Source organism: Phalacrocorax carbo, chromosome 3 (genome assembly GCF_963921805.1).
Source record: "Phalacrocorax carbo chromosome 3, bPhaCar2.1, whole genome shotgun sequence".
Taxonomy (NCBI): domain Eukaryota; kingdom Metazoa; phylum Chordata; class Aves; order Suliformes; family Phalacrocoracidae; genus Phalacrocorax; species Phalacrocorax carbo.
This window is the reverse complement of record NC_087515.1, coordinates 19,356,832-19,370,212: the sequence shown is the minus strand read 5'-3', so window position 1 is coordinate 19,370,212 and position 13,381 is coordinate 19,356,832. Positions and strand designations below refer to the sequence as shown.

Here is a 13,381-nt window from a genome sequence, read left to right as displayed (position 1 = left end):
ACAGCGGGGTTGCAGTAGGCTACCTGCTGTCTCAGTAACGTGCTAAAGTTTACCCTAGGAAAAAAATATTATAATGAACATGCCAAACAAGAAATGTAAAGAGAGCCAGTGTAGCAGAGAACAGTGAGCTAATGGAAAAACATCTGCTCCCCTGAGTTATGTACAGCAGGAACTTTTTTTTTCCCTTCACAAAACGCTTGTGATTTATTTATTTTATTCCATATGGGCCAATTCCTGGGAAAAAGCTGTGTTAGAGGAGATGGGCTTCATTCCACGAGAACGTGTCGTCGGGGCCACTGGGTTGGAATCTTCAACCCTGGCTGGCCCGCGGCCGCACAGCCGCACAGCAGGCACCCCAGCAGCAGCCAAGGGCATGGCCAGGCCCTCCGCTGCTCCCCTCAGCTCGCCCAGCACAGCTGATATTTGCACAGCTTGCGCATGGGTATTTAAATGCTTTTCCTTCCTGAAGCTTTTAGCAATCCTAAGTCCCTTCAAGCTATTAGCTCTGATATTAAAGGTGTTTATCAGGTTTGGGAGTCATCTTTACTGACATTGCCAGAATAGCTGGGATCAGATACTGTCCTGTGGTGCAGCGCTGGTTGTTGAAGCAATTGTAATATTTCTCTTTTTTGTTAAAAAAAAAAAAGTGCTTTCAAATTTTAGAATTTCAAATTTAGAACTTCCCCATTTACTGCTTGAGTTTTTGAGCTCCATAAGCGCATCTGATTTTTGTGGCTCTTTACAGTGACATAAAGCAGCGTGAAAAGCTGGTGCCTGGAGAGGGGGAGCAGGAGGGAGTCCTTTATTACACAGCTGTTGCCGAGGAGAATAAAGATGTACTGCAAAGATGGCTGCCCTGCAGTGTTACTTACTAGGAGGGATTAGGAACACTTCACACTGGAGATAGAAATGATAAAGTGAACCGGTTTGGTCCCCTTTGAAATGTGACTGGTGAAGTTAAGCCAGCAGTGGTTCTGCTAAGTGCCCTGGTTTAGCAAGCTCTGTCCTAGGCTTTTCTGGTACAGGCTAAGGATGACCAAATTCCCCACTTCTCTTCATCTGAATGCCCTCAGGGAGATACTAGGTTTTGATCTACACTCTCCAACTTGGTTTATTTTTATTTCTATCAACAATATGTTTAGAAAGTTAAAAGGAGTTTTGGCCTTATGTCAGTACTGGGCATTTTGGATTGCTTCCCCCATTCCTGAGGCTTCTGGATATTTCTCATTGCTGCAGCAGGACGTGAAACTTTGTGGACTGATAATCCATTGGCATGGGCAGGCTTAAAAGAGCACATGCCATTTCTTGAAATCTGGGACATGCAGACGTGCACATGTGTGTGAATGCTTGCTTGTGAAGGATACAGGCAGCAGCTAGCAATGTTCTTTGTTAAGCAGTCTGTAGAGCCTTTGCTGAAAGATGGGGAGAAACCTGGTGCACCAGCAGTGGTACCCAGACAATGACAGGGGTACCGAATACTAGCATTTCCTCAGCGGCTCAGTAACTTTTGGGCTAGTGATAAAGTGTACACAGTCACGAAGAAGGAAGCAGGACATTTATTCATACCAGAGACAGAAAACAGGAATTTATACTTGACTGGGCTGGAATATGAAGGCTCAGAAGTCCTTTGACTATAACCAGTAATACGTGTTTTGAGAGAAAAGAAAACCCAAAAGGTGCCCTTCCCACAGAAACATTTTTATGTCACCCTTATCAGTCGTGGCCTTATTGCCTAGAAGATGGTGGCCTGTTTCTTCTAGCTGGGTGTCGTGGTTTAGCCCCAGTCAGCAACTGAGCACCACACAGCCACTCGCTCACTCCCCCCACCCCAGTGGGATGGGGGAGAGAATCAGAAGAGCAAAAGTAAGAAAACTCATGGGTTGAGATAAGAACACTTTAATAATTAAAATAAAACAGTAGTAATAATTCTAATAATATAATCAAAAGGGAAAAATAACCAGAAAGAAAAATCCTCGGGGGGGAGGGAATCAAACAACAAGTGATGCAACCACTCACCACCTACTGACCAATGACGCCGGTTCCTGAGCCATGATTGCTGCTTCCCCTGGCCAACTGCCCCCAGTTAATATACTGGGCATGGCATCATATGATATGGAATATCCCTTTGGTCAGTTTGGATTCAGCTATCTTGGCTGTGCCCCCTCCCCTCCCAGCTTCTGGTAGTTCACAGAATCACACAGAATCACAGGTTGGAAGGGACCTCAGGGATCATCTAGTCCAACCTTTCTAGGAAGAGCACAGCCTAGACAAGGTGGCCCAGCACCCTGTCCAGACAACTCTTGAAGATGTCCAATGTGGCCAAGTCAACCACTTCCCTGGGGAGATTATTCCAGTGGTTGACTGTCCTCACTGTGAAAAATTTCCCTCTGGTGTCCAATCGGAATCTTTCCAAAAGCAACTTGTGTCCATTCTCCCTTGTCCTCTCCATGTGACTCCATGTAAAAAGGGAGTCTCCATCTTCTTTGTAGCTACCCCTTAAGTACTGGTACATGGTGATGAGATTCCCTCTGAGCCTCCTTTTCTCAAGGCCGAACAAACAACAAGTTCTGTGTTGCTTCCAGAAATTTTCACTCTAATGCTGCATTTGCAAATAAGCTTAGTGGCCATTTCAGCCCCTGTGAAACCCTGAGCATGGAAATTTAATGTGGGTCCCTGGACTCCAGTTAACTACTAGTTTGCATGCAAAGACAGACTTTGAGGATGTAAATCTGTTGCTTCATTCAAAGAGCAAGCAGCTGAGCTCAGGTGGATGGGAACATGTGGCAGTTTCTGTTCTCCTTCATTTCTGTATCAAAGGTTTGCATCAAATAAAATTATTGCAGTCAGGGTACAGATTGAGGAATCTTGTCGTAATATGGAACAATGACTAAGCGTTACCTGCCAGAAAGGGGGGGGGGAACCCTTTGTCATGGTAATAACTATACTCACTGCTGAATGCAGAGCTGTCTCAAGAGGAGCGGGTCTTTCCAGCTGGCTAAGGGCTGCTGCAGTAACAAGCATTAAGAGCTCCTGAAGGCAGATGATGTGGAACAGAAATCCTCTCCCTACACATCCTCACAGGTGCTCTCACCTTCCTAAAGTGTGAAGGGCTGCTCCCCATGATACCATCCTGCTGGTCATCTGGCTGTATTGAGCTGGCCGTGTTGCTATGCAGTAGCATATTTGGGGTGGACAAGAGTAGATGAGTGCTTTAGATCCAGTGGACGTACACTACCAAGTGTTGTGGAGCAGTCTGCTTGTGGGAGTTAAGTGCTGCATCTTGGATAACACTGAACGTGATTCACAAGGAATAAAATTTTAACTCTTGGGTCATTCACATCTCAGAAATACATTTTAAATAAGTTTAATTTTTTTGGCTAGAATTATAGTTGTTTCTGCTTCTGTGGTGACAAGCACAATCACCCTTGACAGTGCTTTCAAACATTTAGGAAGTGGGAAATAGAGTCAGTGTTCAAGGTGATGGCAGGCATCTCCCTTCCTCAGACTAGCACCGTGATGAAGACATGACTGGATTACGCTGTTGTTACTCCTCTGATGGACTCCCTAACAGAGCTCTGTCAAATAATTTATCGTGGAGATGAAAAAAAGGAGCCTGACAGCATTAGACCCACCTTTGTCAGTGTTCTGGGAAGTGCTTTTGCTCTGTGTGTTTGTTACTGGTCTTTGGATAGTTGCTTCTGGCAATTCTCACTTGATTAAGGATCTTCACTGTAGATGAGCTTAAATGCTAGCAGAAACAGCTGGAAGAACTAGGAGCTCATATTAGGAGCTAATTGATAATCTGAGTGGAGATGCATGCTGCTCTCAGGGAGTGGGCCCATCATTAAGACTGGTGTATAACTGGAAGTTGCATTGCAAGTCAGGACAATGGAGGCCATAGCCACAACTAGAGACAACACTTGTTTGGAAGAACAGCAGAGCAGGCTGGAAAGTACTGCAAGAGAGCACAGATGGGAAGCATAAGGTAGGTATGAGAAAGAAATGAATCATGCTAGGCTGGACCTTGGAGTCAGCTGGATAGCTGCTCGTGGTCTTGGTGGGTACAGGCTGAAGCTTCAATTAGTGAATGAAAGGAGACAGTGCACAATTCATCCTGTCTTTGCCCATCCATGCAGTGCACTGTCTCAGTTCATACCTATAGGTAAAAATGCTGAAATACTTCCTAATAATCATTCACACTCAGAGTTGCTAGCATTATTCCAGAGAGGCTAACAGAGGAGGTGGTACATCCAGGATGATCATCTCTCTTTGCTTGGTAGCATTTAGAGAGCCTTTGGTGGTACTTAGTTCAAAACAGAATGTAAATTTGTTTAAGTTTTGATGAAGATGGTGTTAAGTGAGAGAGAGCAAGGAAGCTTGCAAACGTGGCCTTTAGATTCAAAGCTGTGAAAAATGTCGGTAACAAGAATGATGTAGTCCAACAACTGGAGGTTCATAAATGGTTTCCCTGAAGCATTGAACCTTTCACAGGATAAGAATTACAGGTCTTCTGTACCTGTGTCATCCTGAGGAGATACCCTCTGCTTTGGAGTGGAATCGGGCACCATGTCTGTATAACAGAACTTCATCGCAAGGGTTGCAAATTTGGTTAGGTTTTATTTACAGCATGATTATGTGATATAAGGAGGTACACTAAATAATCCAGTGGACAGGAAGCTGCTAACCCAGGTAATGCAATGGCAGGTGTTTCAGTACCTTTGGTACCATTGAGGAGGCAGGAGTATTGCCATGATAAATTTAATGAGTCCTTGGTTTTTGGTTTTGATTTCTGCCTCTAGCTGTGTTTTTATTCCATGTTGTGTAAGCATATCTGGTTAATCTGTAAATAAAATGAGTATGTGATAGAAGTGAAAAATGAGTTTACAGAAAACACATTTTAATGCAGGCCTAAACGATTTCCCTTAATGTCTATTTTTAGCTGGGTGGGTGCACTCCTTTCCTTTTGTAACCCAGAGGCACCTCTCTCATTCTTTTTTTTTATGTAAATTAGGCCTCCCACACCATTAAATCATTTTTTATTGACTGTTGAGCCTGCAAAGAAATGGACTGAACTTTAATATGCTACATTACCATACCATAAAATACAATTTGTAGATCTTATTTAGATTCTGTGTTGCTGCACTTCCTCTAAATAATTGTTATTACTGAAGAAGATTTACAGGCACCACTGAAAGAAAAAGTACTCTCCATTTTGTATGCACTGAAACACTGGCTGTGCATGATTTCACATCTAAACCCCCTTGCTCCTGATTCTTTTCTGAAATGAAACAAGTCACATTATGCTGTTAGTTGCTAATAGAGCTTTTAATATGGCGGTATCCAGAACTTCTGCTGACTTCAAACAGTGCCAGGATTTCACCCCTTCTTTTGTGCCGCTAAGTTTGTGCTAACTTTGCGAATGAAGTGTTTATCTTTAGGCTAGGAATCGTCACTTTGCACATCCCCATCCTCATTATTGCCACATGCACGGCATCAGCTGCCATGCAGCAGTTGACAGGAAAATACTCTGTTACTTGGGAAGTGCAAGTAAAATACTGTCCTCCCACAAACTTTTGAATAAGGCTGTGCACACACTCAGCTTGACAAGGTACGCGGCCTTGCTTTCTGTTATTATAGATAGTTGCAGCCTCTTGGAGCCAAGGAAAGGGATACATGCCGAGATTTTATGATGATTAACCAGAAAGAAATTTATATGAGTCACTTTTAAAGAGTATAGCTCTTACCAAGTAACTAATGTTTTGCTCATGTTGACAGCCTTGGAGAATGCCATTTATCTGCACTGCAACCTAGGGATGGCTAAGAAATATTCAAGCATTTTCTTGATGATGTCTTGCCCATCTTCTAGAAGGACCACTTCAGAAGGGGAAGGGTGTTCAGCCATGCTGTCATTTCAGTACATGATCGTTTTCAGTATGCCAATAGAAGTGCTATTTGTGGTCTCAGTCTCGTGTCAGATAGGCCAAGGAGGAGCCTTTCCATGGACTGCCTGTGAGATGCTCTCCTCCTCACCTCTACCCAGCAAGCTCCATGTTAGCATGCCAAGTCCCCGCAGCCATCTGTGTCTCCCAGTGTTTTGAAACTGGCAGAGTTTCAAAGGTATTTAATAAGAATTTTCAGGGTAATTTCCCCCCTCACAGAGACTTTCTGAGAATATTCACTACCTTTAAAAGTCAGGGCATTTAAGGTTGTGTCTAATTTCAGAATTATTTATGTAAATCTGGAGCCTGAATTAGTCACTTCGAATTGGACTCTTAAACTGTCAATACTTACCACATTGCTACATCAGTTAAAAAAAAAAAAGAGGCTTTGAGCTTTTGCAGTGATAATGTGTAGAACACAAATAGGTTATGGACCAAAGAGCAGTGGCTGCTGTATGAAGAGAGAGAATTATTTTATATACGTATGTGCATACGTACATGCATACATATACATATATATCTATAAACAGTTTCTCTTTTCATTTCCATGTGGCAGTGAAAACCGAGTATCACTTTTGAAGCCTTTTGCAAGGATTTGATGCATAATAAATCTAGAATTATAATAGACTATTTCATTTGGAAGGGACCTACAATGATCCTCTAGTCCAACAATGATCTAGTCCAAATCCTAAGAAATGTTAACATTTAACCATGAGATACATAATGAAATTTATGTTTAACTTGAGAAACTATTTAACAAATTGACAGTCAAGCACATTAATATGCCTGGTTTTGTTTTTTCCTAAAAAACCCCAAACCATTAAGATAGTTGCTGATGGTTGAAGAACTGACTGAAAAGTCTCTTCCAAGAGCTTTTTTTGGTTTTTCTGCGGAGTATATATGAGGAAGTAAATGTGTGAATACACAATATAAATAAGTCTCTGTGATAAAAGTCTTTTGATTTTAATAGTCTCTGAAAAGTTAAGAGACAGATATCATAAACTAGACAAATAAGCAGAGAGAAACACTTTTAATCATCTTTTAAAATGTGGAAATACTCTTTTAAACGAGTTACCTAATATCCCGCTGAGTCAGATGTATCCTATTACTCTGACATGTTTAAAGTTCTCAGTAGACAGTGATGGCTTATTCTGATCTTTTTCTTTAGCCCAGATTATTTGGAAATACATATAATGGCTCCAAGTGGCTATCAGCCCTGCTTCCTTGTGCTCAGTTCGGCACTGTTTACATTCCTGGTTGAGGAATCTTTAAGTCCATCTTGTGTCAGGACAAGACCATGAACATCCGTATAGAGCCCTTAGCATTAAAAAAGATCCATCCAGTGAATCCACTTGTGATAGTAAGTACTAACCATAGTAGTAAGCACTGTGCAGGATCATAGACTCATGTTTTGATATGCTTAAGGGAGATGATACGTAATTAATGTGAAGAAAGGTCTCTGACTTATTTCAACTAATGGTAGGGTGTTTTTTGGTTTTTGTTTTTGTTTTTAGCTGAACTCTTCATGGAACAACAGCATCTCAAAGAAGCAGGCTTTTGTATCCAGGAGGCAGCTAGTCTTTTCCCCACATCTCATGCTGTACTGTACATGCGTGGGAGGCTTGCAGAGATGAAAGGCAATTTGGAGGAGGCTAGGCAATTGTATGATGAAGCGCTCACAGTGAATCCAGCTGGAGTGGAAATTATGCACAGCCTGGTGAGTTTGCAGGGGCTCAGCTCCATTATAGTATTTATGTTCCTGATTAACTGTAATAAGAGGGAAGAGGGCTCATGCTTCCTCTGGATTCCATTGTCTTCCTAATCCTGAGAGCAAGTGACTGTTCCAAGAATAAATTGGGTAGCTTGAACCTCTATTTTAAGACTGGATTGAATGTTTTTAACTAATTAGGACTTGTGTCAAAAGTAAATATTTTAATTGACAAAGGCTGATAGTTTTGGAAGTCAATTCATTGCTTTGTCTTTGCTGCTTTTTCTGTGAACTGTTATGCATTTTAAATAAAGAGTACACTTATGTTTGAAAGATCTGAACTAAAAAACTACAGAATATATAGATGAGGTTTGTAAACCTTGGGTTGGAGTCTTGTGTCTACTCAAATCAAGATAAACTATGAGTTTACGATAAAATGAATCTGTTATTGTCTTAAACTGTCGCTTAGCTCCAGCCTTGTGTAGGGGCAGTGACTCCACATTTGTGGGGTTTTTGGTAACACTCCTATCCAGCAAGTATTTTTTCTGTTGCACCATCCCCAAAACAAACTTATTTACAGATACAGGCCCTAGAGCTTAAAAATAATAATACTACAGGGAGCTTTGTGGAAGACTAAACCCACTTCTCTTATGAAATCAGGACAGTTAATCATATTTCATCAGTGATGTGTCTTGTTAACTGTAGCCCTTACTCTGCGATTTTAGAAGTCTTTATTGACTAATTTAATTTTTACAGGAATTCTATATCCATGTGACCATTTTGTGTCTTTGCTAGCAGATTTGTATTTCCTGGCATAAATTTTGTCCTGATGAGGTTTGCAGGCAACTCCAAAACTGAAGGCGTATCAGTGCACAAGAGGACAAATGTAAAATGAAGTTATAATTGAGAGAAAATAGTAGAACCTACAGGCAAGGGATTAGGTATTTGTTAATAATGAACGTTCAGTGCAAAACCAGCAAATGAATAGCTGGTGCATATATCAGGAGAAGTTACAAAACAGCTGTGCACGTTAGGCTTATATGGGTCAATAATATTACTTTGTTGGTGTGATCCAACCTTTACAAAATCGGTTGGTAAAAGCCTAACAAGGTAGAATTGTGTTCTTTGCTCAGTTAGTGTCATGATTTCAGACAAGTCACTGATATCTGAGCAGCCATCAAATCAGATGCCAACACAATACTAATATCTTTCATTTTTGACTTATTTTATGGGCGGAACCACATACTGTGTCTTCCCATTTCAGTTGCTTGCAATTTTCTGAAACTATAGTCATTTGAAATAAAAATTTGAGATGCACATCTGCTCTGGCCCAGTTTACTTTGGAAAATGTCACCCAGCGTGGCTTAACTCTTTCTGAAAATGAGGCTCAAGAATAGGCCTTAAAGGCTGCTGTGACATCTCCTTTACTGTGCTTTGTTGTCTCCAGGTTTTGTCAGGAATTGGTTGTCTTTGTAAAATACTCACGTGCTTTTTACCGTCCCTAAGAAAAATCCTTCCTAGGTTATCCAAGTTATAATCTTTAAAAAACATGTTTTATACATGCTTAGTAGATGTGTATTTCTGAAATCTCTAAGGAGTCTGTGAATGCTCATTGCCCTCAAATCACAGTAAGCTCCATCATCTCTTAGTCAAGGAATGGAAGTAAAATTTAGGAGAGGTTAAAAAGACAGTGAGATGGGGAATTTGGGGACAGAGACTCAGTCCATAAGCAAGTAGGGAAGAGGAAAGATAAATTGAATAACAAAGTGAGAGAAATAAAGCTAGATAGAAAACAAGATCAGATAGGTAACACTGGATAAGACTGGATAGATGAGTGAGACTGGGTTAAGGAACCAGGCCGAGACACGTGGGTTGAGGGTTGGTCATGTTGGAAAGGGTGAATTAAAGGGGTCGGTCTTACAAGAGAGACAAAGGAGCATGAACCTGTAAGAGTACTTCCACTTCATAGCCTTCAGCTCCTTAAAATTCTGAATCTTCCCATCTTGGTGCCAGCAAATATCAGTGAAAATCACTTGCATAAGCATGTGCCTCATTCCCTTTAGCTTGGCCATGCTGGCAGCCTGTGGTTTACACCTGTTAGCTAAGATAGCAAAGGTTTGGTCTATCCCTGCTGATATGAATCATAGCAGTAGTTATAGGGTGCCACATAACGGCATTCCTTTGTATGCTTTTCCAAAAGCTAGGAAATTGCACATAACAAATTAGAAGCATCTGATGAGCACTATAGAAAAGCCTGTAAAGAAATTAATCATTCTGCCTTCAGAACAGAGCTGGAATAATGTGCAGTAAACAAGGCTTTTAGGGCTATGCATCAAATAAAGAGGGCAAAAATTAAATATTGAATGGCTGCTAGCTAAGTGATTTTGTCCTGTGTACTGAATGAGACAGCATCCCCATGGAGAACTTAAGACAAGGTTTATGCAATTGAGGATATAATGGAACAAGTGGTAAATTCTGCATCTCCTCAAGGCCATCAGAAGAAGACTGGATGCCTTTCTGAAACGTATGTATTAGCCAAGTACTAGCTGTACTGTTATTAAAAATACAATTTCTTGAGCACAGTATGTTCAGTCCCCTACCAGAGGGAAATGTATGTCTTGGATTATGCAAGAGGCCAAACTAGATGATCAGCTAGTTCCAAGTGGCTTGAAACTATGCAAGACACATACACAGGCAGCTGAAATTGAATTCACGCATGCTGTTTCAGTGCTGGTCTTCCAAAACATTTGAGTACATAGTTTTCCCACTGTACTAATACTGTTGTGGATGTGTAATAATTTAGGGAGAGAGGGTCTGGTTATGAGAATTACTGTTTGATTTGGATTACAATTGCCATCCAACTGACCTAGTCCACTTTAAGGGAAAACTCTGCTGTAGACAGTGCAGATCCCTGGTGTATCAGCATCAATTAGAAAAGTAGTCATGTCTCTTCCCCTGGGCTCTCAGAACTGGGTTGTCAAAGCTATATTTGGAAGATTCCAACCTGAAGAGCATTGCTGGCTTTAAATGAAGGGTACAAATCTAGCAATGAGTGAGTCCATCAGGTGTTGATAACTTCACTTTTACACAGGGTAGAGTCACCACCATAATAAACACAAGCTCTTTATTTGTGTAGCTGAAAATGGCTGTTTTACTGTGGCAGTAGGGTGTTTACAATAGCTGCCAAATCAGTGTGCTTTCCATATAAAGCATGCTGCTGCGTGAAAGTGCAGCACTGTACAGCAGGACTGCAGTGCTGACCGCATCTGATGAGGTGGGTAGCACATTCTGCTTCATTGCAAGGGCTGTTGGCACTCACTGTCCAATGCTGTGGTTAGGAAATCACAGGCACACTGAAAATACCACATAGTCATGCTGCTTCTTGCTAGCACTTGCAATTTGTAAATGATGCCACAGGGTCGTTAAGCCTGTATTAAGTATCCACCAACAGCTTTTACAAAGGAAATACTACAGGCTAATACCTAATCTAAGGAAGCACATTTGTTGAGGAGCTCTGTTTTCATCTAGAAAAAAAACACACAGAATTAGTTTTTGGGGTTATTAGGAGTATACTTACCTACCAAAGTACTCCTGGTGAGGTATGGAGCTACTTCTTTGGTTGAACAACTGTTTGCTCTCAGAAACAATTAGCTTGGCTTGGCCCTTAGAAACTGTACATACTCTAAGACCACAGCTCTTTTTAGGAAGTACGACTTGCTAGTGTTTTTTTTCCCACATTTCTTCTCATTCTGTCTCACATGTTTCCGTCGTCACTCTCTTTACTGGAACAGTACTGTTCTTTCCTCCTTCTTCTCTTTCATTGGCTCCTTCTGGGGCCTGATTGCTAAGATCATAGAGCAATTCCCTCTCCCAGGGGGGCTCATGGAGTTTCCACTGAGTAGGTATCTTCACTGGTCCAGAAACAAGAGCTTAGCCCCTATCCCCTTATCTTACACTGTGACTAGGTAGCCGTGCCAGATGCTAAAATCTGACAGCATGTTTTTAAACCAAGTAACCATGGCTTACTTCTTTCAGTATGTACCAAATTTGGTTATATAACATCATGATATACACAGCTTTGGGACGGTGATAACAAAACTGACATGTGCCCAACAAAGTCAGAAAATATAACATAAGCTGGGGCAGATGACACCTCCTTGTAAAGCTATACACAAAACCACCTACCTGTGTGTCACTAGAGAAAGACATCAAAATTTGCTAGTTCCCAGCCACAGTGCATTCAGTACCATTTTCCCTGTTGATTCAGAGGAGAAAATCAATGCCAGCATGTTGGATTTGAGTCCTAAAGCTCCATAAGTAATATTGCAAGATAAACTAAAAACAGACTGACATTCAGAACATTCAGAAGACTCCTGCCCAGCATGCATCTCACATAGCACTTTGTCAAGTTAGAGCAATTCTCAACATGATTTAGTTCAGGGAAGAAGAAAGAGAATCATGTATTTAAAAGGGAAGGAAATGGGCACCCTCATCTCCGTCACTGTGCCAGATTTAATGAAGAAAAAAAAAACAAGCAAAAAAATACCGTCAAAACAAAGAAAAAGTTTGCTTTACTCATAATTGAGTCTTATTGCTTGTAGTGGAAGATCGTAATGATTCCTGACTTCTCTTGAAGGCTGGGGCAAGGATGATAAGGTTGTTATCAGAATGCCACATAGCTGTCTGCACTGCCTCATCCCTATGCTCGATAGCAAAACAAAGTGAAATATATATTGAGTTTTGTTTGGTGAGTTTTTGTGAAGGTTAAAACGGAAAGCAGTCTTCATAATGTATTTCTGTGTTCTGTTGTGACCACATAAATGGGTGGAAAACATAATCTAGTGAAATGTATTTGATTTGTTCCATAATCAAATCAAAAAGAATATACAGGTAACACCAGTTGTGCTAGTGATGAGAGTTCTGCTTTTTCTTAGAGAGACTGTCGTTTGTACCACAAAACATAAGATTGGCAGCCATGCAGAAGGGCTTTACCGTCATATAGTACCCTCCAACTGAAGTTGGAAAAAACAAGCTTCCCACTGACCTGAGTTTAAGTCACCTAAGCTGGGCCAACAAATCGACTGTAGGCCGTTTTGTGACCCTTGTTTTCTGAGATTAGAGTAGATTTTGGCCTTTCCTTAGGAAGGCCTAGTTATTTTATGGAGAAGTTTCTGTGGTAAATACAGTTTGGGAGATATCAGCCACCTAGCAGAATCATGGAATGGTAGAGATTGGAAGGGATCTTGGGAGATAATGTGGTCCAACCCTCTGGTCAAGCAAGTTCAGCTAGAGCAGGGTACCCAGGACCATGTCCAACTGGCGTTTGAATATCTCCAAGGATGGAGACTCCACAACCTCCCTGGGCAACTTGTTCCAGTGTTTGATCACCCTCACAATAAACAAAGCTTTTTCTCATGTTATATGGAATTTCTTGTATTTCAGTTTGTGCCCATCCAGTCACTGGATACCACTGAGAAGAGTCTGGCTCCATCTTCTTTACACCTTACGGTCAGATTTTTAACCATACTGGTAGGGTCCCGCCTGACACTTCTCTTCTGCAGGCTGAACAGTCCCAGCTCTCTCAGCTTCTGCTTGTATGACAGACATTCCAGTCTCTTAATTATGGCAGTGACCCTTTGCTGTACTCTCTCCAGTATGTCCATGTCCTCCTTGTGCTGGGGAGTCCAGAACTGGACGCAGTACTCCAGGTGTGGCCTTACCAGTGCTGAGTAGA

General features: G+C 41.4%; 1 protein-coding gene across 3 annotated transcripts in view; it reads left to right on the top strand.

The window, feature by feature from the left end:
- Positions 1–13,381, top strand: part of TTC7A (tetratricopeptide repeat domain 7A) — a 184,806-nt gene that overhangs the window by 137,651 nt on the left and 33,774 nt on the right. For all 3 annotated transcript variants that reach the window (XM_064446062.1, XM_064446061.1, XM_064446063.1), the window contains one exon: positions 7,454–7,656. In XM_064446062.1, the coding sequence (XP_064302132.1) occupies positions 7,454–7,656 (203 nt within the window). The remainder of the gene's footprint in view (positions 1–7,453; positions 7,657–13,381) is intronic.